General features: G+C 37.0%; 3 protein-coding genes across 3 annotated transcripts; 2 read left to right on the forward strand and 1 right to left on the reverse strand.

Annotated features, from left to right (window-relative positions):
- The first annotated feature begins 21,289 nt into the window (after positions 1-21,289).
- LOC140007276 (uncharacterized) lies at positions 21,290-22,057 on the forward strand. Its single transcript, XM_072049988.1, has one exon. The coding sequence runs from the start codon at positions 21,290-21,292 to the stop codon at positions 22,055-22,057; it is 768 nt and encodes a 255-aa protein (XP_071906089.1).
- A 72-nt stretch (positions 22,058-22,129) lies between these two features.
- Positions 22,130-22,792, forward strand: LOC113689308 (uncharacterized). The gene has a single exon (XM_027207096.1). The coding sequence runs from the start codon at positions 22,130-22,132 to the stop codon at positions 22,790-22,792; it is 663 nt and encodes a 220-aa protein (XP_027062897.1).
- Positions 22,793-24,138: 1,346 nt separating this feature from the next.
- Positions 24,139-26,498, reverse strand: LOC113690379 (1-aminocyclopropane-1-carboxylate oxidase 1-like). The gene is made up of 4 exons (XM_027208243.2): positions 26,317-26,498; positions 25,904-26,130; positions 24,946-25,279; positions 24,139-24,613 (listed from the first exon to the last, which is right to left on the reverse strand). Exons 1-4 carry the CDS (start codon positions 26,419-26,421, stop codon positions 24,323-24,325), a joined length of 957 nt encoding a protein of 318 aa, XP_027064044.1. The 5' UTR covers positions 26,422-26,498; the 3' UTR covers positions 24,139-24,322.
- Between the last annotated feature and the right edge of the window lie 729 nt (positions 26,499-27,227).

Here is a 27,227-nt window from a genome sequence, read left to right on the forward strand (position 1 = left end):
AGTAAGAGTATTAAAGAGCACTTATAGCATTTGCGTGGTATCTTGGATGTGCTTCAAAAGAGAAGCTTTACATCAACATTAAAAAGTGTAATTTTTGCACTAATAAACTTATGTTTCTAGACTATGTTATTAGTGCACAGGGTATGCAGATGAATGAGCAAAAGGTTAAGGTGATTCAAGAGTGACCAATGCCTAAGTCCATTGGCAAATATTAGGAGTTTCCATGGCTTTGCTGGATTCTATAAAAGATTTGTGAATGACTTCAGTACCCTGGCTGTCCCATTGACCGAACTTTCATTGGGAAGAAGTACAAGAGAAGGCTTTTCAAATTTTGAAACACAAACTCACACATATACCTTTATTATCCTTACTTAACTTTTCTAAGACATTTGAAATTGAATGATGCTTCAGGTATAGGAATTGGTGTTGTATTGATTCAAGAAGGGAAGCTGATTGCTTACTTTAACGAAAAGCTTAACGACTTTAAACTACTTTACATATGATAAGGAACTTTATACTTTAGTTTGCGCATACAAGTGTGGCAGTATTACTTAAAACCTAAGGAATTCGTGATTCATACGGATCATGAGTCTCTTAAGTATTTAAAAACGCAAAACACCCTGAGTAAGAAACATGCACATTGGATTGTATTCGTTGAGTCTTTTCCATATGTAATTAAGTATAAAGGTGGTAGGACAAATTGATGTGTGCACACACGGATCTCAGCCCACGTAATGACCCAATCCGAGTGCCATTGGGCCCAGTCACACGTGCACGGGCTAAACTCTTCAAAGACCCTCCAAACCCTTGTTCGAATTGTTCAAGACCAACACGGAGTCCATAGAGATATTGAAGGCTTGGAAGGAGACAATCAAATCATCTATGCCATGATCCAATACCATGAAGAGTCAAGTGGGCCTCCAAGTGAGTTGACCGAATAGGGCTATAGACCTTAGTGTTTACTTAGAGTTAGATTAGTTGCTTTAAAAGAGCATGGACCGGCCCATCTTGACCCCAAGATAGCCGAACTCCCCTCTCCTATTTCCCTTAGGGTTTATTAGCCCTTAGCCTATAAAAGAGCGTGCTTTGTAAGGTTTTGAGGTAGACGTTTGATGAATAAAATTGCTTAGTATTTTCGACTTTCTTCCTTGTGAGAATTTCGAGCCTTTAACTTGCTTTGGCAAGGGTGTTGAGCAATCTTGCGTGTTGTCCTTGATTGTTTTACCGACCTATCCATTGGAGTAGTTACCTCTGTTGGAGTCGTCGTTCTACCACCTTCTACCAATTCGTGTCGTTCGTGTTGGTTTTAAGTTCCGCAACCCAAGCGTTGGACAATCTCACTAGATCCTTGGGCAAACGTACTACGTGTTTCGAAACGAGTTGATCGAGGACCGTATCAGTTGGCTTCAGAGCTTAGGTGGAGGTATCTTTCGTTATATCCTTGTTTTTCGTAGTTGTGTCATAAGAATTTGTGTGTTTTGTCCACTGCCTATTCAAAAAAAATTGTCCGTGTCATTGAATCTTGTTGCTAATCTGTCCGTTCTTGTTGTACCTCATTACAAAACAAAACAAAAAAACAAATCTGTCCGCACTTTTCTTCCTTTGTCGTATGCGTCGTTTGGTTCAAATCTGTCCAGAGTTGTGTTCAAATCCGGCCGTAACTTGATTCACATGTTGCATCATTGAATTCTGTCCGTCTTTGGTGTCCAATTATTGCCGTGAAACCTAACCAAAGTGTAATGACGTTTGGCTTAAATGTCTGTCCATAGTACGCCTTGTATTGTCAAACAAATCTGTCCGCAAGTCGTGCCTTATTGTTTGGTTGGAAGTTGTCATCAAGCCTGCCATAGTCTTGCTCGTTGTTTGTGTCCAATCAATCGCGACTTGTGTACACTTGGAACGTGAAAAAAAATTCTGGTTGAGCCTCCAAGTTTGTTTGGGTCGTTAGTCATCGCCTAAGCCACAAGAAAATCACTAATTGTGGCAGATAGGGTTTCCTACTTGCGACTAGGGTTTGTTATGCGCAAGAGTTTTTGTTTCCAAATCTGTCCAAGCTTGTTTGATGTCATCCAAGTCATTTTATTTGATTTTCTAATCTGATTTGTGGTTAAACTTGTTGGTGTTGTGAATCTTGAAGAGAACCTACAAGATTTTAGGGTTTCTTGAAGTTCTTGATTACTATCTTGAAGTTCTTGGAATTTTTAAAAGTATCTTGCTAATTCTTGAGGGATTTGGGTTGTGCATTGTTGCGAGTTGAGAGGCTGACCGAATCTAGAATTGTTCCATTCGGCCAAGTATTGTGTTTCTCTTTAAGTAAACAAAAAAAAACAGAAACAAAAAGAAAAGAAAGAAGAGCATTCGGGTGACACGAGAAAGAGAAAAGGGAAGTTGAATTTTATTGCCAAACCTGTTCTTACATTGTGTTCTACTCCAAAACAGAAATTTAACTCCAAGCAAAGGTTCAAAAGTTTTGACCTACCTCTTCTTGAAATTCTTGATCACCTTGAGCCTTGATAACTTGAACCACCCTTCGAGATTTTTGAATTTCTTGACCACCTTGTTTCTTGAAAACTTGAACCTCCCTTCGAATAAACAACTTCCTATACTCTCTTGTGGTGGTGAAGGACTTCTGTGGAGTGGGAGTAAATTTCTTGGGAGGGTCTTGAGCAATCCGTGGGGAAGAAATTTGTGTGAGATCGCCTACCTCTTCTTGGTGGGACCTCATAGCCGAAGCGGATTGTGTGTTACGCAAGGGAGGAAGAACCGAATTGCTTGCTTCTTGAGAGTAAAAGGGCCGAATTGATTGTGAGGGAGAGTGCGGCTGTGAGAGGGGTTTTTATGAGGGAGTAACCGACCTTGGTGAGGGAATTTTGGAAGGAGAAAAAATCTGAAAAATTTTGATGGACAAGGAAGATGCCAAATCTGATTTGCAAGTCTACTTGGAGAGGAATTTGGGAGTTTCTAAAAGTTGTTCAAGAAAGGTTTTCTAAAGAGTTTCCAAAATTAACTTGTTTTCCAAAATCACTTTAGGAAACTAAGTAAAACACTTGGATAACTCTTTGTTTCCACTAGGATACTCCCCTACATTCTCTCCTACGTTTTATGAACTCACTCCTAAATTTTGGGAAGCTAGGGTTTCTTTCTCTTTGTGTTCACATTGGCGCCTTTTTCCCTTGCTGTCCGTCATCCTATCTTTTACAAATTTGCCCTTTCTACTTCATTCTCTACTACCATTTGTATCTTGTCTACTTGATTACTCTTGTGAAAAAAGTTGGTGACGATTATTGGACCTGAGCGGCATTTCTCAACTACCTAAACTAATAAGTAAAGGTATTGGGTGAGATCTTTAAAGAGTATTTGAGTGATAAACATGAGAGAGAGTGATACATTAAGGGAGTGAAGTGACGATTATTGGACCTGAGCGGCATTTCTCAACTACCTAAACCAACAAGTAAAGGTATTGGGTGAAATCTTTAAAGAGTGTTTGAGTGATAAACATGAGAGAGAGTGATACATTAAGGGAGTGAAGTGAGGTTATACTTGCATTGTTTTCTCTTGTTACTAACCATTTTGCAGACATGGAAAAAGAGTAACCACCCACTGACTACTCATTGATGTTCACCGCCATGAAGAACAAACTTAGACGAGTTAGCGAACAACAAATGGAGAAATTGCACAATAGTTTTGACAAGCTCTCCAAGAGTCTCACGAGGGGCTCTAGATCCAGATCTCACAACCGAAATAACCATGGACCTAGAGGAGCAAACAGTGAGGACTACTCGGTGAGTGAAGATGACGAAAGAGCCGAAAGGCCTAAAAGGGACACGTCTAAGAACGAACTCAAGGGACTTAAGATTCAAGTTCCCGCGTTCAAAGGCAAGAGTGACCCTGAGGCTTACTTGGAATGGGAAGGTTGTATCGAGATAGTCTTCGATTGCTACGAATATAGTGAGGAACAAAAGATAAAAGTTGCCACCGTTGAGTTCATCGACTACGCCCTAGTCTGGTGGGACCAAGTAAGGACCTATAGGAGGAGAATGGGAGAACCGCGAGTCCGGACTTGGCGAGAACTCAAGGCTTTGATGTGCAAGAGATTTGTTCCTAACTACTATAACCGCGATCTCCACTCGAAACTTCAAACTCTCACTCAAGGCAACATGAGTGTGAAGAACTATTACAAGGAGATCGAGATAGCCATAATGAGGGCGAATATTCAAGAAGACGGTGAAACGACCATGGCGAGGTTTCTTAGAGGTCTCAACCCCGACTTTCAAGAAGCCTTGGAGCTCCAACACTATTTGGACATCCATGACTTTCTTGAATTAGCCATCAAGGTCGAGAGGGGAAAGAAATTGAGGCGTGGGACCCGTACCTTCCAAACTTCCAACTCACCTTCCTGGAAGGGAAACATACCACGGAGAACAACCCACGAAACTGGAAATTCGGCTACACCAATCCCTTCCAACCGAATTCAAGGTAATGCCTCTAACCACAATACCAATTTTACCTCTAACAAAGCTGTTGATGCATCCAGATCTATTTCTAAGGTACCACTTGAGACTCCTAAAACTAGGAGTAGAGACATTAAGTGCTTCAAGTGCCAAGGGTTTGGATATATTCAGTCTCAATGTCCAAACCAACGGGTCATGTTAATCACTCACAATGGTGAGATCGTGTCCGATGATGACGATTGTGAGGAGATGCCTGGATTGATCAAAGGTGACTGCCTGGAAGAAGACTCGGCTGAGGAAGATTGCTCTCCTACACAAGGAGAAGTAGGTTGTTTGGTGGCACGACGAGTGCTAACCGCCCGAATCAAGGAGGATGAGCAGTTGCAATAGAGAACTTATTTTACACTCGCTGTAAAGTAGGTGACAAGGTGTGTAGTCTCATCATTGATGGGGGAAGTTACACCAATATGGCGAGCTTGCTTATGGTTGAGAAACTGGGTCTCCTAACTACTAGACATCCACACCCCTACCGTCTCCAATGGCTAAGTGAGGATGGAGAGGTACGTGTCTTCAAACAGGTACGCGTCCCTTTTTCAATTGGTACTTACGTTGATGAATTTCTGTGTGATGTAGTGCCTATGCATGCTACACATGTCATCATGGGGAGATCTTAGCAATTTGACAAACACATCACATTCGATGGAAGGGCAAATATGTACACACTTTTGCACGATGGCAAACGTATGGTCCTCACACCACTCACACCTACACAAGTTTATGAGAACAAATTAAAATTGCAAAGGGAGTGTGACTTAGACCTTCAAAAGCGAAAGCAAAAGACGGTCGACCCTGGCACTTGCTACGTCCACTAGTGAGCAATCGATCAAGGGTCAAGTGAGCACACCTAGTGTACCACGTGATCATGCATTGGTTAAACCAAATACTAGGAAGCAAAACATGATAATTAAGGCTAAAGATGTGCGCAAACTTGTAAATGCTGACCAACCTGTACTTCTCATGATTTGCAAACATGTGCTTTTAGATGTTGCTGAGCTCAATAAGGCATTGCCTTCGAGTATAGTTGCTCTTTTACAAGAATTCAAGGATGTGTTCCCTGATGAGGTTCCTAACGGTTTACCACTCATTCGAGGGATTGAGCACCAAATAGACCTGATTCCTGAAGCACCACTACCCAACAAACCGGCTTACCGCATGGGCCCAAGGAGACAAAGGAATTTCAACGACAAGTTGATGGCCTATTAGGTAAGGGTTGGGTAAAAGAAAGTCTAAATTCTTGTGCTGTGCCTGTGATACTTGTCCTAAAAAAGGATGGTACTTGGCGCATGTGCACTGATTGTAGGGCCGTTAATGCTATTACTGTTAAATATCGTCATCCCATTCCTAAACTAGATGATATGCTTGATGAATTCGATGGTGCTATTATATTTACTAAAATTGATTTAAGGAGTGGCTATCATCAAATTAGGATAAAAGAAGGTGATGAATGGAAAACGGCTTTCAAAATCAAACATGGTCTCTATGAGTGGCTAGTCATGCCTTTTGGGTTGATTAACACCCCTAGTACATTCATGCGGTTAATGAACCATGTCTTGAGGCATTTCATTGGGAAATTTGTCATTGTTTACTTTGATGATATTCTAATATATAGTCGCAGTGAACATGAACACATGGAGCATTTGAAACTAGTTCTTAATATACTTTGAGAGGCGCGTCTATACGCCAACCTTAAGAAGTGCACCTTTTGTACTAATGAACTCATGTTTTTAGGCTATGTTGTGAGTTCACAAGGCATTAAAGTAGACGAATCCAAGATTGAGACCATCAAGCAATGGCTAACTCTAACATCCATCCATGAGGTGCGCAGCTTCCATGGATTGGCGGGTTTCTACTGGCGATTTGTCAAATATTTCAGCACCATTACCGCCCTATTGACCGCCGTGACCAAGAAAAATGACAAATTCCATTGGGGGAAAGCCCAAGAACAAGCATTTCTTACCCTCAAGGACAAACTCACACATGCACATGTTCTAGTATTATCTAAGTTTAACAAAGCTTTTGAAATTGAATGTGATACTTCTGGTGTAAGTATTGGCGCTGTCCTCATGCAAGACAAGAGGCCTTGTGCATTCTTCAGTGAGAAATTGGGAGGTGCTGCCCTGAACTACCCCACGTACGACAAAGAGCTTTACGCACTTGTAAGAACATTGGAGACCTGGCAACGTTACCTCCGTCCAAGGGAGTTCGTGATATACACTGATCACGAATCTTTGAAATTTCTTAAGGGCCAACCAAAGTTAAGCAAACACCATGCCAAATGGGTAAATTTCATCGACATCTTCTCCTATATCATTAAGTACAAAACTGACAAAACGAATGTGGTAGCTGATACCTTATCTCGTAGACATTCTTTGCTTGCTGTTTTTGATGCCAAGTTGTTAGGGTTTGAGATGCTCAAGGAGATATATGCCCATGACCATGATTTTGGGGAAGTCTATGCATCTTGTATGAAGAGTCCACATGGAAAGTATTTCTTGCATAATGAATTTTTGTTTTATGTGGATAAGTTGTGTGTCCCTAACTCTTCCATTCATGATCTTTTGATTCGAGAGGCACATAGTGGTTGTCTCATGGGACACTTTGGCATTGCTAAGATTCTAGCCATGTTACAAGAGCACTTTTACTGACCTCACATGCATAGAGATGTCGACCGCATGGTTGGTAGATATGTCACTTGTCATAAGGCGAAGTCTAAAACAAATTCATACGGCCTGTATACCCCATTGCCTATCCTCACTATTTTTGGGTAGACTTGTCTATGGACTTTGTCTTAGAACTACTTAGGTCACCAAGGGGTAATTATTCCATCTTTGTCGTGGTTGATATATTCTCTAAGATGGTACATTTTATCCCCTGTCACAAAAATGACGATGCATCTCATATTACTAATTTGTTCTTCAAGAAAATTGTCCGTCTGCATGGCATGCCTAAGATCATTGTTAGTGATAGAAATGTAAAGTTCTTGAGTTACTTTGGAAGACTTTGTGGTCTAAACTTGGCACTAGATTGTTATTCTCCACCATCAGTCATCCACAAAGCGATGGACAAACGGAAGTTGTCAATTGCACACTTGGTACTCTACTTTGGGCTTTGATTAAAAGGAATCTTAAATCTTGGGAAGAGTGTTTGCTTCACATTGAATTTGCTTACAATCGAACTGTTCATAGTGCAATACACTACTCACCGTTTGAGATCGTCTATGGCTTTAACCCCTCGACTCTCTTGGATTTGGTACCCTTACCTTCCTTTGAGCACACAAGCTTAGATGGGAAAAAAAGCTGATTTTGTGCGCAGGTTACATGAAGTTGTTCGAGCAAACATTAAGAGACGTACTCAACAATACATCCAGCAAGCCAACAAGCACCGTCGTAAGATGATTTTTGAGCCTGGCGAATGGGTTTGGCTACACTTGAGAAAAGAAAGATTTCCCAAGCAGCGTCAAAGCAAGTTATCCCCAAGAGGTGATAGGTCTTTTCGAGTGCTCCAACGAGTCAATGACAACGCTTACAAATTGGAGCTACTTGGGGAGTATAATGTTAGCGCGACTTTCAATGTCGCGGATTTGATCCCGTTTCTTGACGAGGAGGATCCAGATTTGAACGCAAATCCTTGAGTAAGAAACATGCACGTTGGATTGCATTCGTTGAGTCTTTTCCATATATAATTAAGTATAAAGGTGGCAAGACAAATTGATGTGTGCATGGACCTTGATCCAGTCCGAGTGCCATTGGGCCCAGTCACACGTGCACGGGCCAATTTCTTCAAAGAATCTCTCCAAACCCTTGTTCGAATTGTCCAAAATCAACACGGAGTCCATAGAGATATTGAAGGATTGGAAGGAGACAATCAAATTATCTACGCCATGATCCAAGCCCATGAAGAGTCAAGCCGGCCTCCAAGTGAGTTGGACGAATAGGGCTTTAGGCCTTAGTGTTTACTTAGAGTTAGATTAGTTGCTTTAGAAGAGCATGAGCCGGCCCATCTTGATCCCAAGATGGCCGAACTCCCCTCTCCTATTTCCCTTAGGGTTTATTAGCCCTTAGCCTATAAAAGGGCGTGCTTTGTAAAGTTTTGAGGTAGACATTTGATGAATAAAATTGCTTAGTTTTTTTGACTTTTTTCCTTGTGAGAATTTCGAGCCTTTAACTTGTTTTGGCAATGGTGTTGAGCAATCTTGCATTTTGTCCTTGATTGTTCTACCGACCTATCCACTGGAGTAGTCACATCTGTTGGAGTTGTCGTTTTACCACCTTCTACTAATTCGTGTCGTCCGTGTTGGTTTTAGGTTCTGCAACCCAAGCGTTGGACAACCTTACTAGATCCTTGGGCAAATGTGCTACGTGTCTCGAAACGAGTTAATCGAGAACTGTATCACAAATATTGTAGTTGATTCACTATCACGTAGGTATTTTCTCATTACTACTTGATATGTTAAGCTACTTGGATTTGAAATGATTAAAGAACTTTATGGTAATGACCATGACTTTGGTGAGATCTATGTGGCATGTAGTAAAGCTGTTCAAGGTAAGTTCTACTTTTCCAATGACTATTTGTACTACATGAATAGGTTATGAATACTCTCTAGTTTAATTTGAGAATTGTTGATATGATAGTCACATATTGGGAGTCTAATGGCACACTTTGTTATTGTTAAAATGCTTCATATTTTGCAGGAACATTTTTATTGGTCACATATGAAGCACGATGTAGAGAGAATAGTGGTTCGATACGTTACATATAAGTAAGCCAAATTGAAGGTACGCCTTTATGGTCTCTATACACCTTTACCTATCCTGCAAGAATTATGGGTAGATATCTCTATGGATTTCATTCTTGATTTACCTAGGTCTAGGTATGGCAATGATTCCATATATTGTTATTGACCACTTCTCAAAAATGGCTCATTTTATTGTCTATCATAAGACTGATAATACATCTCATATAGCTAACTTATTCTTTAAGGAAACAGTGAGATTGCATAACATACCTAGAACCGTAGTTTCTAACTGAGATGCAAAATTCTTTAGTTTCTTTTGGAAGGTTCTATGGTCTAAGTTAGGATCCAAGTTATTATTCTCTACTTCTAGTCACCCTCAAACAGATGGCTAAATAGAGGTGGTCAATTACACTTTGTGTACCTTGTTGCGTGCCATTTTTAAAAAGCACCTTAGGAATTGGGAGAAGTACCTACCTCATGTTGAGTTTGCTTACAATCATACTATTCACTCTACTACTTAGTTCTCGCCATTTGAAATTGTTAATGGTTTTAATCCATTGACACCTTTAGATTTAGTTCCTTTGCCTGTGCATGAGTGTGTGTTGACTTAGATGGTAAGAAATGAGCTGATTTTGTTAGTCACTTACATGAGAAGGTACGTTCCAATATTGAGAAATATACAGCCTAATATGCCAAACATGCTAATAAGGGACATCAAAAGATGGTGTTTAAACCTGATGATTGGGTCTGGTTACATATGCTCAAGGAGCAATTCCTAGTTCAATGCCATAATAAGTTGCTATCATGTGGTGATGGACCATTTCAAGTGTTAGAACGTATCAATGATAGCGCCTATGAGCTTGAACTACCAGGCGAGTATGGTGTTAGTACTACATTCAATATTTTTTATTTATGTCCTTTTGATTCAAATAACGCACTAGATTTGAAAACAAAACCTTCTCAAGAGAAAGGGAATGATAGAAAGATTGGAGATGTTAGAGATCAAGTTTTGAGTGGTTTGAGCAAGCCAAGTAATGATCAAGTCCTTGTTCTAGTTGGACCGATTATTAGAGTTCGCGCCAAGAAGTTTAAAGATCAACTCAACACATTTGTTCATATTGTTCATGAATCAATTGAAGGTTTTAAGGGGTTGAAGATCTTAATCAAGAAAAGCATTTGATTGTTACGTTGCTTCAAATGGTCCAGCAAGCTAGTCCTTAGATTAATTCATTTAGTGTAGTTGTTGCATTTGGCCAGGTTAGTTTTAGATGTGTGCCAATTTATTTAGTTGCTGTTCTTGAGTCATATGTGTGACTTTCCTAGTCACTTTTGAAGTTATTAAGGTCAGCAAGCTTAAAGGAATCCTAGGGGCCGAGATAGTCAATTAGTTTCCTAGTTAGAGTCGGGTTTTTATCTTGTAAACTCTATAAAAAGAGCTTAAAAGTTTTTCCAGGAAGAAGAAGTCAAATTTTCTAGCAAAATTGAGAGTTTCTCTCTTGGCTTTTTGTGAGCTCCTTTTTGAATACTTTAGAGGTTCTTTTGAGTGTTCAGTCCTAGCCTATCAATCAAGAAATGCAGTTGATTGTGGCGCCTTTCTACCAAAACCTTGGTTTGCTAACTCATTAGGTCATGGAATGAGATAATATCAAGAAGTTTGTACCTCGAGAATTAGGTTGGGTCATAGGTCTTCCAGTGTCTAAGCTTGAATATCACCATCATGATCCGACCTTGTTGATTACGAGATTCATATGTAATGGAGATCGTCTCAGTTTGATATTAAGGCACCGGTCTAATGACATTTCTTGCATCAAGTTACTTTTCTCTTCTTGCTTGTTCCCTTCGTGAGTATAGGTGACACTAGTTTGTTTCTTTCCTAGAAGCAGTGAGTCCCACATTTCAATGTCCTCCTCTTGGTATTCTAATTTTCCATCTCTCATAGGTTCTTTCAGCTCCTCCATCTTTTCCTGATTCTTACCATTCATATGTTCCTTCTCCTTAACCTCTTGTATTGGCACCATCTCAGTCATAGTGGGTTTTATCATGTCTCTTTCTTCCTTTTTACATTTGGTTGTGTTTGGAGCCTAATTTGTATCTATAATCTTTGTCAACATTGCTCTTGTTTCCTCACTTCTAGCTTGAAGTTTTCCCTTAGTTGTCTCGAAGTTAGTTGCTTGGCATAGAGGTATTTTCCTTGTTGCTCCCTCTATTTGTTTCCTTCTCCCTTTCGTTAGATTGATTGGGAACTAATTCCTCCTTGCTTGACTCTTTTCAAACTAGTTCCCCATTTAACACTCCCTAGTAACTCCTTTTGGAAGGGGATCTGTAGTTATTACTTTCTTTTTGTGGGGATCCTTTCCTAAGGTTTACTCTCATCCAAGGTCCATAATGGTTCTCCTGTTGTCCAGTTCCCACTTAAACTCTGGTTTTACAACCTTTTTCACTATGTCCAATAACTCCACTTGTGTAGCAGAAATCTAGGCATCTCTCATATTTAAACTTTATCCATCTCATGAAACCATTCATTTTGACAATAGTGCCCCTAAGTATTGGCCGGAAAGTATCAACCAAGACTTGCACCTTCAAGTGAATTCCTTCTTTACCTCCTATTTGAGGAATAATAACTTCTCTCACTCCTTGAAATACTGAGTTGCCACTCTTCTTCCCCACTTCTTTAGACACCTAGTGGATTGGTAAATTCCACATTTACACCCACAAAGGGGCAATTCTGAATTCATCTTGGTCATCCTCAATTCCTTCATACCATTTGTTCAAAACTAGCAGTTAGTTATCCACTATCCATGGCCCCCCATTTGCCATCCTTTAGTGACAAAGTTTTTAACTCCAGTAAAGTTAGCTATCTTTTCAGCCCAGATTTTCCCCATCAAACTTAGCAAACATTCCTGTCTACTAGGACTAGAATCTTCTACATCTAGATATGTGATACTGCACTCTTGGTTGTTTAACGCAAACTTCTACAATGTCTTAGTCAGCTCTTCAGCCATAGTAATGAGCTAATAATGAAAGAATCGCAAATCTATTTGATAATGAATAGAAGCTAATCAATCTAAAACAGACCAAAAGAAAATCAACTTTTTTCCACTAGGTAAATGCTAACCTAGGAGATAAAAGAAAAAGAAGGAAAAAAAGTAAAAAAAAAAAAAAAAGGCTAGCTAAACAAAGGGTTGAAAGAGTATGAACTGGCCTCAAGTTGGACAGTGTTTGTGAAGATCTAGCCCACCACTGTCTAGCTTTTACTTCTTTAATCTTGTGTTTCGGCTTGCATCTTCTACTTCAGTTCAGCTGAGCATTTATAATCTTTATTGTTAAGATTAGTTCCTGTAGTTACTCCTTTGCATTTACTCTTGTCCGGGCTTATCAGCTAAGAAAATCTATGTTTGAGATTGAGAATTTGGCTTGGAATTTAGTGCGAGTAAAAGAGGGTTTGAATTTTTGGAATTTGAAAGAGTGTTGAGCTCCCACCAATGGGACGAAAAGGCGCTCAATGAGAGAGAGAAAAGCTCTATTTTGGAGATAGTTAAATTCATTTGATTGAAATAGTTGGATTTTTCTTTTCATTTTTTAAATTTCTTCATATTTGTAAAAAGCACGTAATTGTGAAATTTATTTGTGATATTTGTATGAAGATATACAAATAAATAAGAGATCTTTTTTCCTTGTATGTTTCTCTGTTTTTTTCTAGAGTATCTATTTTTTGACATTGATTTTTTTACAATCTCAAATGACTAATGAGAAATATTTTATGTTTCGATTAAGAAATTTTGATCTATAGAATAATTGGAAATGGAGTCTAAGTGTAGACACCAAATTTTTGCCAAATTTTTGTCAAATTTTATGTTTCCTTGGGTATTTTCTATTTGATGAATCATTTATTTTCTTGCATTTTTTTTAAGTATATTTTTGTCTCATTTTTGTAGATTTATCTTAAAAAAAACACACACACACACACGCACACAACTAAACCCATTTGACAAAAATCCCTTGGTTCCCTCCTTATTCTCGAGGATTGACAAAAAAGGAACGGCACTTTTTGGGGCTCAAAAACAACCTGACCACAAAAACTACTCCCTCAATTCACTCTCTCGAGACACACACAAGGGAAATCAGACAAAGAAAGAAAGAAAAAACTAACTCCCCATTCCCTCACTCTGCTCACGGCTCCTTCTACCCATTTTTCTTCCACAACCTCAAACACAGAAAGAAAGGCAGTGGTGGGTTAAGTTATTGGAGTTTGCCGATTTCATCAAACTCCTAGCCAAAGGACTACAACCTTCATTGAGGTACATTTTGTTTTCTTTTTTCCGGCTTTCTTTTCCTTAATTAATTAGATTAAATGCATGTTTTGATGCTTATCTGTCCTTTGCTTTCGTTTGTTGTTGTGGCTCCTGATGTTGTTAAAGTTTTGGGGTGAGCCATGCATGCAATTAAGGGAAAAAGAAATGGGCCTGTGAATGCACGTTAAATGTTTGTGAAAATGACAAAACGAAAAATGAATTAAACTGGTGAACTTTTTGTGCTTATTTCTGGTGAAATAGACGGTTGTAGTTAGTACGTGGTTTGAAAAAGTGTTGAATTATTTAAGTATTTTGAAGTTTTGAGCCTTTAAAGGCATTGAAATATTTGCTTTATTTTTAGGGCTGTTTTGACTTAATGCATCATTTTGTTGTTGTGTTCTTGTTAACTAAGATTATAATTGTCATGTAGAAGCTATAAGGAGTGTTTTGGCATAAATTTTGTGATTTTTGGTGAAGATTTGAGGTTTTAAAAATATAAAAGTTGGGCTGTTTATTTTACATTTTGGACACTTTCAGATCATCTCTTGTAAAAACTAACTCCGAAAATGGAGTCTGCGCGAAAAATCGAGTGAGAAGGTGTATTTTGAGAATTTTTGGTGACCGAAGAGGTCGCCGGCGGTGATGCCACCGGCGGCCGCCATGGCCGCCTGAAGCTTCTTCAGCTGGCCGTAGAAGAAGAAAAAAAGAAACGGCTGGAAGTGGAGGAAGAAAAGAAAAGAAGGGAAGAAAGAAAGAAAGAAAAAAGGGGTTTGGGCTAATGTGAGTTTTTTAGGTGGGTTTGTGGTTATTTTGTTAGGTTTTGGGGGATGGGCTTTGGTTTATTTTTCTTTTGGGTTTCGGTTGGGTTAGGAGGTTGGAGCCTATGTATTTTTGGCTGGGTTTGAGTGATAAAAGACGGGTTGGCCTGTGTGTTTTGGCTTGGGTTTTCAGTTGGGTTTAGGTAGGTTCGGCCCAAGTAAAATAAAAAGGGAGGCACGATGCCCTTTTCCTCCCAAATCAGAAACCGAAGCTTGCATTTTAGCCCCTGATCTTTGGAGTAGTTTCGCTTCGGTCCAGACCATTTTAAATTTCTTTCATGTAGGTCCTTATAATAATTTCACTTTGATCCCTGAATTTTATCTTTTATTTAATTTTGGCCCCTAAACTTTGGAAAAATTATATTTTTATCCCCAAAAATTTTTCAATTTTTGCAATTCAGTCCCCGATGAATTTTGACTCTCTTTATTATGATTGTTTCTTTTCTTTAATAGCTAATTATGCTATTTTTGAATATACTTAACTTGTAATTTTTAGATTTGCTTAAATTTCTTTACGTCTGACATATTAGTGTGAATTTAGTGCTTGTATTATTATTTTCTTTTTCAATTAAATTGGTGTCATGATCCTTTTGTTCATTGTGAGTATAATTAGGACAATTTGACTCCATTTAGTCACCACTTCAAACGGGAGTTACTCCTATTTTATTATTTCAATGTCAATTACGTGCTCTTATGTGCTCCTATGTGTTCCTATGTGTTTATATATTTTTATATGCTTTATTTATTTGATTTAAATATTCATTCAAATTTTCTTATATATGTTTTAGTTAGTTTTTATAATGATTCGAGAGGTATTTAAATACCTCAAAAATGTAATAGATAGGATAATTAGATTTGTTTTATTATATTTTTCCCTCCTAGATTGTAGTTAGGCGTTCCCCGATGTAATAGATAGGTTGCATGTTTATGTGGCTTATGTGTTATGTGTTTTATCCGCTTTTCTTAGGATTTTGGCATATAAATATTATGTTTACGTGTTATGTGTTACGTGCTCTTATGTGTTTATTTGTTTTAATTTATGCTTTATTTGCTTCACTATGAATTGTTAATGCATGACGTCACCACACTAGTCCAACGCTAGTTGTGGCTTCTCCCTCCGCTTACTTGCTAGTCCAACGCTAGTAAGGATTTTTAGAAATGGGCTAGTCCAACGCTAGACCCTTTAGGCCGTCTTGCGTTAGATTCATCTTTGTGTGCTATTCATTACATTTTCATGCATATTTTCATTTTTAGGATCTTTTCTCATTTGCATGATATTCCCTATTATATTATCCCTTACCCTCTATAGGTATCAATCATGTCATGTAGAATTGCATCTCATTTAAACTAGTTCATTTGCTTATTCATTTTAGGATAATTATTTTTCAAACATGGGAAATGGGTGATCATAACTCTTTAGTTTAAATACCCTATTAATCCATGTATAAGAAAATTATGTCACGAGTTTTTGCCTCCCATACCCTTTAAGTTGCAATCCCTTTTTCTTTGATAACTTATATATGTATATGATTTAATTTCTTTTCTTTTATTTTAATTTCATCATTCGCATACTCGTGACACTTTCAAGGAATCATTTTGGCCTTCGCAATTAATGCGATTGGTTCAATTAAACCCTTGAATGAACATTGTGTCCCTTTCGATATTTTTTATAAATTTAGATTTGCATCCATGTAGGAAACATCCAAACGTGATAAAATTAAGGGTTAGATTAGGAAAATTTTGACTAAATCTCGCAACTAGCTTAGACTAGGTTGAAAGGGCGCCTTAGGTTTGAGTTAATCGAATCTTTGCCTTCCCTTTCTTCAACCGTGACTCCCGAACCCATTTTCTCTCCTGTTTTCGAAGATCTGGAGTTGTCAAAAGGGTTTTATTTTATTTTATTTTTGTCAAAAAATATTTTTTGGGGTGACTTGGTACACTCAAACTCCATACCAAGTGGCGACTCCTATTTTTTCTTAAAAATATTTTAGACTAAATTTTGGACCCAAATTGTCTTTTTTTTTAAGTCCCATTCTAGGTCCTTTTCATTTATTTTTAAATAAGAATCACATCTTTTATAAACACCTTATTTCTTTTTCCATCGCAAAAAATAGGGCGCGACACTAAGGATAGGTAAATAATTTTTAATTGTAATTATCAATATTATTGAGATGTAATTAATTGGATTGTTTTATTTCTTTTAATTAGTACCACATTGAAATGCAATAATTCTAATTAAAAAATATGAGGGTGATTTAGAGATAACGAAAACTGAGATAAAAAAAGTGCCACATTGTATTATATGGTATCTATAATGTTTTATATTATACCACTCATGTATCTTACATACTGTGATCTCAATAAGCTAAGGGTTTTATAATCTTAACTAAAAGCAGCATTTAATTTGGCATTTTAAGTGAATTTCTTCTTTCCAAATTTTGACAGCATATATACTTGCAAATATTACATAAAAGGTTAACTTCGCGACATACTATTAGGATCCAAACGCGAAACACACAATTATTGAGATATTAAATACACAACAATAATGAGGAACAAGCCACAACTATAAAAGATAAACGACATACAATATTTAATATAATTCGACTCCAATATTGAGCCCACATCTACGGAGAGAAACACATTCTTTATTATGAGAGGAAAATCCTATACAAGAATACAATTTGAACCCAACCCAACTCTTGTGTACCATCTCTCATTTTCCAATAACCCTCTCTCACCACCAATGTATAAGACTACGTGTCGCCTCTTGTGTGCCCTTATATATCTCTTTGTAGTATGTCAATCCAATCTATTTATAGAGAATACTATTTAGGCAAAACCCAAATAACAACAGGAAACCAATTCTAATTCCTAGACTTATACAGAATAGGAAATAACTTCTAATCCTAAACAAAATAGAAAATTCCTTGGATACTACTTCAAGTAACTAAAACCAATTAGAAAACTAGTTACTTCCACACAAAATAAGAAACTTGTACAAAAAGAAATTAAATTAATTTCCTAACAAATTTTCACCTTGGCGAAAATTGGTTGTAGTAATCATTTGCTTTCAACAACCAAATAATATGATACCCAACTACACACCTGAATCAATACAATCTTGACACCAAATTAATTCAATTGGCGAATAAACATGCTTAGTTACCTGAACTCCAACTTCCAATTGACTCGTGAGAAAGTGTTTCGATTCACCACCACTTGTAATCCGGGATCCCCTTCTATGAGATTTAACCCTGATCATTGAGATAACTAAGTGATAAAATCACCATATTTCTTCCTATTCTCAGGACTGTCTCGCCACGTATGGTTTCTAAGATTTCACCTAAAACAAAAAACTGGTAACTATTAGAGTCTTCTTACGCTTGAAAATTAGATCTCTTTGTTTCTCTGGAACACGTGCTACACCATCCAAAAAATATAACCAAAATCTAAAATTCATCGGAATGAAGTATCAACTGTTGGAGGTGTGAGAAAGTCTCCACCGATTCGCACTCAAAATCAACATTGGACTCCACCTTTTCCTTGACCCTTGAATCACCTACCTAAATTCACCATCAAGCATCTCTATGCTTTTCGACTTCCCATCTTTTACCATCAATGCTTTTGCCAAACCATTGAAACAAGGATATGACCCATTAAATTATTCAAATTGGTGATAGCTATCAATCCATTTGATCTCAACAGTTAACCAGGATCCAATTTTAAACAACCAAACTCTTGATCCAATCATTCAGTTTGTTGGGATCCAATTGCTTGTGAGTAGCCCTGTCTCGCAATAGGCTTTGATACCACTTGGTGAGAGCCAAACGCAGAACACATAACTATTGAAATATCAAGTATACAACAATTTAATGAGGAACAAGCCGCAAGCATGAAAGATAAACAACATACAATATTTAACGTGGTTCGGTTCCACCATTGAACCTACATTTACGAAGAAAAACCTATTCTTTATTATGAGAGACAAACCTTATACAAGAATATAACTTGAATCCAATCCCAACCCTTGTATACCATCTCTTATTTTTCAAGAACCCTCTCTCATCACTCATGTATAAGAGTACATGTCGCCTTTTGTGTGCCATTGTGTGTCTCTTTGTAGTATCCAATCCAACCCACCTCTTTATAGGGATCATTATTTGGCCAAAACCCAAATAACAACAAGAAATCAATTCTAATTTCTAGACTTATAGAAAATAGGAAATAACTTCTAATCGTAAACGAAATAGAAAATTCCTAGATAATACTTCAAGTAACTAAAACCAATTAGAAAACTAGTTACTTCCACACAAAATAAAAAACTTGTCTAAAAAAGTTGCCAATTTCCTAACAGATACCTTACTTACTTTGATAAACGACATAACACTACACCCCTCTAAGATTATATCCCAGTTGTAATATGCCCCTTAAAACAAATTTGGTCAGAATTTTACTTTTATAACCGCTATGGGTAACTAACTTAATTCATTTTATTCAAAGATTTTTGAACATATGCTTTCGCTAAATTGTCTGCCCACTTTATTTGTAATTTTGTTGGAAGAAACTTAACTTTGTTGCTACCACATATGCCATAGAATGAAATCTTGATTAAACAATTTAATTTTTCTTCCACCGGCCTCGTTTTGTCTCGTGTCACTGGAAAATTAATAAACAAACTAAATACGATCGTTTTTACCGTTGGCAGCAAGGTCAACAAATGAAATGAATGGTTCAATCATGCGAGGCACACTTATACTCTAGAATTCCTGGGAGATTGACAGTTGCTAGAGAGGCTCCATTGTGGACAAGGTGTACAAATTACATCATCTCACAAAGCTGGTGATGGTGTACCTATACATTCAGTTTATATCATAAAATTCAGTATTTAATCCTCTTTTTTTTTGGCTGGGGACTTCTAAACGGTACCTATGTACAGGGGCGGAGGGAAGGAGGGGCCAGGGGGCAACCGCCCCCTCTCCAATTGTTAAAAAAATTTCTAAGTAAAAAAATTTTTATTATTATGTTTTGCCCCCCCCAAAAATTGATCAAAAAATTTACTCTGCCCCTCCAAGGGCCCAAACAATAATGTTTGGCGGGATTACTTGTTTGCTTCATGTCCGTCCATAGTTAGAAGCTAAGCTAAGCTAAAAGGGAGGCTTTCGAGTGAAAAATGGTAAGGAGTCACATCGAACAACTGGCCACAGACAAGAAATCAAAACACAAAGGCAAAGGAAACACCCACTGGCCAGTGCCCACCTCCTCAGATTTTTCTGTTATAGTAGAGATGTACATACATTTTATGAAGGCCTCATTGCTCTACTAATAATAACATGGCAATTTGAATATGCAAGTCATCAAATTCCTCGTCAAGTTTTGAAGTGCATAAAAAACGCGGGGCAACTCTGTCTAGTTTGCTACTGTACACTTGGTATCTTTCACTGCTATCTAGTAGCAGCATATTATACTACTTCCTCCCTACCGCGCAAAGAAAAGATTACACAGAAGAAGAACCTACAGACAGACTCCTTTAATTCTCTCCCACTGGTGAAGCCGTTTCTGGGGATACAAATACAATGTCGCAGGAATTTCAAGCTATTACCATTTACTAGGTTAGTTTGACATTGCATTTATTTAGTGAAATGTGGGTGTAAAAAGTTCGCCTGCCAGTTGTTTGATGAAATGCTCGAGAGGGACTTGTATTGTTTTTCGTACTTGGCCTTCCGAATTCGGGTGATAAGCATTTATTTTAGTTGATTTTGAGACTGGTTTTCTTTTCCAATTTTCATACTAATTTTATTTTGAGAATCCTGTTGGCTTCCTTGGGTGATGGCCGGGCTTTCAGTCAGGTTGAATGGCCAAATTTGTAACGGAATTAGGGAAACCAGTCTTTTGCATTGGTCAAATTCCCATCTCTAAGACCATAAACAGCATTTCTCAATCAATTTTATTTCGATTACAGGTTGTTGTTTTGTTGCAAATATAGTGGTAATGGCCAATTGGACAATTGATTCTTTTTTCAAGAAAAGACGTCTAGAACCAAGTGGAAGTGGTGAAACTCCTTGTCCTCTTCGTGATTCTTCTCCTAAGCATCAAACAAAGAAATTTTGTAGAATTAAATCATTAGAGTTTGATATTTCATCCATAGAACGTGATCCTGGAAAGCAAAAATCCATTTGGGAATATCTAGAGCATCAAAGGGATGAGGTACGGAGAGCATATATTAAGTTTGGGCCATACCAACCTGAGCTTCCGATTGAATCAATGGTTGTTGACAAGAAGGGCCGACGTTTCCTTTTCTCTTGGTATAAATTGTTTCCAGATTGGTTGGAATTTTCTCCAACAAAGAATGCTGCCTTTTGTCTTCCTTGCTCACTTTTTTCCAAGCCAACGGACCGTTTTGGATCAATGGCCTTCACAACTAGTGGATTTAGATCATGGAAGAAGGTAAATGATGGAAAAAAATTGTGCTTTTTTAAATCACATTGAAAAAGATCCTAACTCATCACACAAAGTGGTAATGCAATGCTATCATGATTTGGGAAACTCATTGCAACATCTTGATAAAATTGTTGAGAAGCAAAATTCTGAGCAAGTTGCAAAAAATCGGTTGCAACTTCAAGTTTCCATAGATGCTGCAAAATGGTGTGCATTTCAAGCGGTGGCTTTTAGGGGTCATGATGAAAGTTTAGATTCTAACAATCGAGGTAATTTTATTGAGTTGATCAAGCATGTGTCTTCTTATAATGAAAAAGTGGCTGTGTGGTCCTTGATAATGCTCCTCGAAATGCATCTTATACTTCTCCTACGATCCAAAAGGAGATATTGTCCACTTGGTCGAGCAAGATACAAAAGTATATTTGAGAGGAGATTAGTGATTCAAAATTTTCTATACTTGTTGATGAGGCTCAAGATAGATCAAAAAGAGAGCAAATGGCTATTGTTCTTAGATTTGTGGACAAGCAAGGCTATACTCAAGAGAGATTTTTTGACATTGGTCATGTGCACGAAACCAATTCCTTGACTTTGAAGAAGGAGATATGTGATGTCCTTTCTCGCCATAATCTTAGTGTGGAAAACATTCGTGGCCAAGGATATGATGGAGCTAGTAACATGCATGGAGAATGGAATGGACTACAAGCATTATTTATTCAGGAGTGCCCCTATGCATATTATATTCACTGTTTTGCTCATCAATTGCAATTAACATTGGTAGCAACATCTCAAGAGGTAATTCCTGTGGAACAATTCTTTACATACTTATCTCTTCTTATAAATTTAATTTCATCTTCTTGCAAACGTGTGGACCAACTTAGAGTTGCTAGAGCTGCTAGAATTGCTGAATTGATTGCTATTGATGAACTTGAGACTGGTAGGGGTCAGAATCAGATTGGTACCTTAAAACGGCCAGGGACTACAAGATGGGGGTCTCATTTTAGTTCTATCTATAGCTTATTCATAGAATATGAAGACATTTGCTCTGTCCTAATTGATGTTATCAATTATGGAAATACATCAATTCAAAGAAGTGAAGCTGACAGAGTTTATGATTTCATGACATCCTTTGATTTTGTTCTTGTTATGCATATGATGAGGGACATTTTAGGATTTGCACAAGTACTTTCTCAAGCTTTACAATGCAAATCTCAAGATATTTTGGGTGCCCTTAAATTGGCTTCAGCAACAAAGGATCGACTTTAAAGTTACAGAGATAATGGATGGAATGAATTGTTCACCAATGTAAAGACATTTTGTGATGCACGAAATATAGAGATGCCTGATATGAATGTCATTTATAAAGCAGGTCGAGGAAGAATTCGAAAACAAAATGATCCAATTACCATGGAGCATCACTACAGGATTGATGTGTTTTTGGCAACTGTTGATTCTCAAATACTTGAAATGAAGAATAGGTTTAAGGAAGATGTAATAGAGTTGCTTATTCTTAGTCCAGCATTGCACCCCAAAGATAATTTTCAGGCTTTCAATATTGAACAAATTTGTCAACTTGCAAACAAGTTTTATTCAGCTGACTTCACAGATCAAGAGAAGTTACACTTAAGAACTCAATTAGAGCTTTTCCAGATTGAGTTTTCCTATAATTCTCAGCTCCAAAATTTGTCATCACTTCAGGAGTTGTGCCAAGTGTTAGCAAAGACAAGAAAGTCAATGTGCTATACTCTTATTGATAGATTGATTCGTCTTATTTTGACTCTTCCTGTTTCAACAGCTACAACAGAGCGTGCATTTTCTGCTATGAAAATCATCAAGACTTGTTTGTGTTCTAGGATGGAGGAAGACTTTCTTGCTAACTCTATGATAATGTATATTGAGAAAGAAATTGCTAGAACTTTTGATATAAATTCAATCATTGATGACTTTGATAAAATTAAAAGTTGTCGTGCACAATTTCATATGTCCCACACAGTCAAATAGATTTGTAAATATGATGATATTTTTGTATATGTGAAGCGTATAAGTAATTTTCATTCTATATAAGGTTGTTTCTAATCTTGTGGTATATGTGTTCATATTATTTTTTTTGTAAATATATTTTACTTTCATTGCTATAGACTCGCCCCTCCCCCCAAAGTTAATTCCTAGCTCCGCCACTGCCTACGTACCTCCTGATGAAATTTTTTTTAAAAATTCTAATTTTTTTATAATATAGACCATAATCTCGAGCTGCACTCAAGGAGAGTTTTATAGCTCTCTCTAATGGCTATAGTCGTTGGTTATTTAATCCTCATACTTACTAGAGGAAAACTTGTGTCTCCATCCACAGAAAGAAGCATACAAAATTCAACTCCTTGTGAAAAGTAAAAGACTGGAAAGGTGTAAGTTACACGTGTGTGTGTGTGTGTGTGTCTGCATGTTCTTGGATATATGAAGTTGAGGGATAATAGTGACACATGTTTCGAGAAAAAACTTGCAAAAAAGAAAGGGAAAAAAAGAACTATAAGGAGAATGAGAGAATTCTTGAACTTATACAACTTTTTTATGTCACCAATCAACCTTGATTTTTCCTCTAAACTGCATCCAAATTAGTATTTGGTTCTTAAATGGTTCTACAAAATATATTTAACTCTAAAAACTTTTTCCATTAGTAGTCAACCATATTTCTGTCAGCTTGAGGATAACTTGGCTTGCTTTTGACTTTTGAGTTTTGACCGTTAAAATCACTAACCAGATTTGCTAGAGGGCAAACTGCCTGTTTTTTAAGTTGAAGGTGGCAAAGTACAAATGTGGTAAATGTTGAATGGATTTTGTTTTTTCATTTAAACTTAGTAGTCAACAAATCGTTGGCTTGTCTTGGCTATTGATAACTTGTTTATGTTATTCGTGATTTGGTACCAAAAAGTGGGCTTTTGAAGGATATTGCCAATTTTAAGTTCTCGGCCATGTAACTAATGCATTACTGTTAAATGCTTTAACATGTATAATATGTTAATCATTCGCTTACAACTATTAAATAAATAGTTATGTGAGACAAACTTAGCTTTTCTTGCATTTGATATCGGCTGCTCCTTGTAAGTTTTCTCTCTTAAGTTTGATAATTGAAATTCATAGTTCCAAACATAATTGTGTTTTTGTTCAAAGTACCAGATATTTGATTTGTTAGATTTGTTAGAAATTTGAGGACTAAATTGATCCGGCATTCATAAATTAAAGTAAAATGTTGAGTGTCTAATAATAGAGAAAATTTTAAGGACTTTAAAAGGCATTTAAACCAAATATTAGGTCAATCAACCATATAGCTTTGCAACAGTTGCCACAAATGATTTTGGAGAAATGTATAGCTTATTTTATTTCTTTGTCTTAGAATTCTTACGACATAATAAATTTTGGTCCCTCAGATGTATAAAGGACCCGAGCAACAAATGACTAGGAATAACCAACAACCCCCACAATAAAAAATAATAATAATAATAATAAGTAGAAAACATATGAGGAGAAGAAAACATCCTAGCACTGTTTTATTCCTATGGTAACATTGGCTTCCACGTTCTTCATGAGTTCAAATCTTGGCTCTTTGGCCTGGAATTTAAGTCCAGCATAGAGTTTCATGTAGTCATCAAAAACAAATTTTGGGTAGACTTCTTTTCTTTCTTCTGCTTCTTTTTCCAGCAGTGCTGGTGCTGGATAAATAATTGCATCATTGCCTGGATTGTAGAATGAAGCAAGTGACATCCTATTTCCATCTGTTTGAGCTATGACTCGGTGGAGCACACTTTTGTATTTTCCATTGGTAATCACCTGTGATTAATTTGTAACATAATTAGAACCCTAAATAAAAAGGCATAAGTGAATAAATAGTCGATTCGATTTGTTAATTTTTGCATTAATTAATATTGATGTTTAGTGTTGCTCACAAATTACAATCACCCCTCTAAATCTGGCATGATATTCCGTATTTATAAGTAATTTTTTTGAGAAATTATCTATCCATAAGCAATATTTATGAGGCACAAGTGTAACTATACGTAATATGTTGGTATGAAGGTAAGAAATCTTTTGTTTCTTTTATTTAGTACTATCATATTACTTATAAAAGTATAAATTTTTAATCCCAAGAAATTAATGTGTACCTCGAGTTGGTCACCAAGGTTGACCACAATAGAGTGCTTCATTGGAGGGACATCAACCCATTGATCACGCTTGAGCAGTTGTAGACCACTTACTTTATCATCTTGGAAAAGCAAGATAATCCCACCAGCATCAGTGTGTGGTCGAAGTCCCTTAATCAATTCTGGCTTGGGACATGGAGGGTAGTTGCTAACCTTGGTGCCAAAATTGGGACCTTTTGAACCATAAAAGGCTTTCTTCAAATAGCCCTTCTCAAGACCAAGATTTTCACATAGTAAATCAAGAAGTTCTTCAGCCAGTTTTTCTAATCTTACAGCAAACTCCTTCATGATGGTCCTGAATCATAAGAAAAAATAATGAGGAAAATTTGATGGGATAGGTGGAATTAATAAAAAGAGAAAATTAAAATAGCCTATGACAGAGCCATGGATATATCTTGCTTTTTAGGCATTGACAAGGGAATATTTTAAGATATTTCAAGCCAAGTTGTCAATAATTGTGTCTGATGAAAGGCTATTTTATTGATATACCTGAATGGAAATCCAAATCTATCTGTTTCTTGAGAAGGGACACAGAGGGACACAGAGGTTCGGTCAGCTCAAAACTTCCTATTGTGTTGGGACCTAGGAACTAACTACAGCGCAACAGTATTTATGCATTTCATGTTCCTGTTAAGATCTTGTCTTGAATAACTTTCCACATCTGTAAACAACACTCTAATAGTACAAGGATGACAAGAAAATCTGTGCTAAGAACACAAATAAAATGTTAACAAAGACTCAAATTTACAACCTTTAACAACGAAGCTATGAATTATTACAAGTAACATAAAGACAAATTCATACTCTTGGTTTCTTCAATTTTTTTTTAGTTTTCTTTCTGTCAGCAAAATGATTACTTATCCACATAAGACTTGCTTCAAAATATTTCTTGAATTGGGAAATGTGCTATAATTGTTACCTGTATTCATCATCTAGATCAGGGACTTGTGAAATGTTTGAGACAGGAAGGTGGCGCAAGAAAAATGTGCTCTCCCAATCCATATCCGTAATCTCAACTTGTACACCCTCTAAAGCCTTGCTTGCCACCAACTCCTTGAACCTTTGCTCCATGCATTTCTTGTAATGACCTTTTGTCAATCTTTCAACTGTGTCCATCATCTCGTGTGGGATTCCATGGTTCACCAACTACATCAAAGTTTCCAAAGAAAAGAAACAAAAGTTAATAATGTAAACTTCTTAGAACCATTAAAATTAAAACTAACTCATGAAAATCCTAGGTACAGCAGTTTGTTACATCAAAAAAACAAAATGAGGTACACTAGTTTGCCTTATATCAGAAAGAAAATTTAAAAAAAAAGGAATGCGTAGTACCTCAAAGAAACCCCAGTTTTCACAAGCATCCTTTATATGCTCCATGGTGGAAGCTCTCTTGTCACCATTGAGGTTTTTCATGTTGATTATTGGGAAGTTCTCCATCTTACTAGCCTTTGTGGTGGCTACTTTTCTTGCCTAAAGTGTGTGTTTTGTGCGTGGGAGTTGGATTTTGTTGTGTATTTTGTGTGTTGTGTGTGGGATTTGGATATTGGGGTGGCAATTTATAGGAGAAAGCTGGCACGAGCGGAGACTAGAGAACACTTGAAAATCATGTAGTGGTCGAAAGCTTGTAAATGGATGGAAATTTCCATTTGGCCCACCAACAACACTGACTTAAATTCCAGTTGTTCTAGGTCGTTTTGCCTTGTTGGACCATCTTACCTGAAGTGCAAAGGTCCCACTTCTGATGGCTGGACATTTTCATCTTGACCGATAATCTGTGGCTGCCCTATTTTATTGTTATTGTTATTATTTTTTTTATCGCAATAGTAATATTTTTATAATCTAAATTATCCTAATCTAAGAGAAGGGGGAGTCGATGAGAGTTGAAATACCCTCAGAGAAAGCCACTCAAGACAACCACATATAATAGTAAATTAATGAAAGGCAAGAATTGAATTCTTGACCTCCCATACCATCAAGACTAAATTGCTTGTGGTGACCATCAGCCCGTTGGGCGGCTGCATATTATTATTGTTATTATTGTTTTGTTGAAATGTGATCTAAGTTGTTATCATACAAAATTGTCCGAATACTTGGATGAGTTTGTATAATAAGATTTTTTACTCTAGTAATTATATATATATAATACTTAAATTTAAATAAAAATTATATGTCATGCACTTAAAATTGTTCAGAAACATAAAAAATTATACTTTGATAATGTAGAATAAATTAATTCATACTTA

The sequence above is a fragment of the Coffea arabica genome, chromosome 5c, assembly GCF_036785885.1.
Source record: "Coffea arabica cultivar ET-39 chromosome 5c, Coffea Arabica ET-39 HiFi, whole genome shotgun sequence".
NCBI lineage: Eukaryota > Viridiplantae > Streptophyta > Magnoliopsida > Gentianales > Rubiaceae > Coffea > Coffea arabica.

What these genes read in the sequence shown, in the direction of transcription:
- LOC140007276 (XM_072049988.1), top strand. Translation starts at nt 21,290, where the DNA reads ATGGCTATTGTTCTTAGATTTGTGGACAAGCAAGGCTATACTCAAGAG.
- LOC113689308 (XM_027207096.1), top strand. Translation starts at nt 22,130, where the DNA reads ATGCCTGATATGAATGTCATTTATAAAGCAGGTCGAGGAAGAATTCGA.
- LOC113690379 (XM_027208243.2), bottom strand. Translation starts at nt 26,421, where the DNA reads ATGGAGAACTTCCCAATAATCAACATGAAAAACCTCAATGGTGACAAG. An exon ending in GATCTAGATGATGAATACAG is followed by an intron (nt 25,280 to 25,903) that starts GTAACAATTATA and finishes CTTATGATTCAG; the next exon opens with GACCATCATGAAGGAGTTTG. An exon ending in ACCTTGGTGACCAACTCGAG is followed by an intron (nt 24,614 to 24,945) that starts GTACACATTAAT and finishes AATTAATCACAG; the next exon opens with GTGATTACCAATGGAAAATA.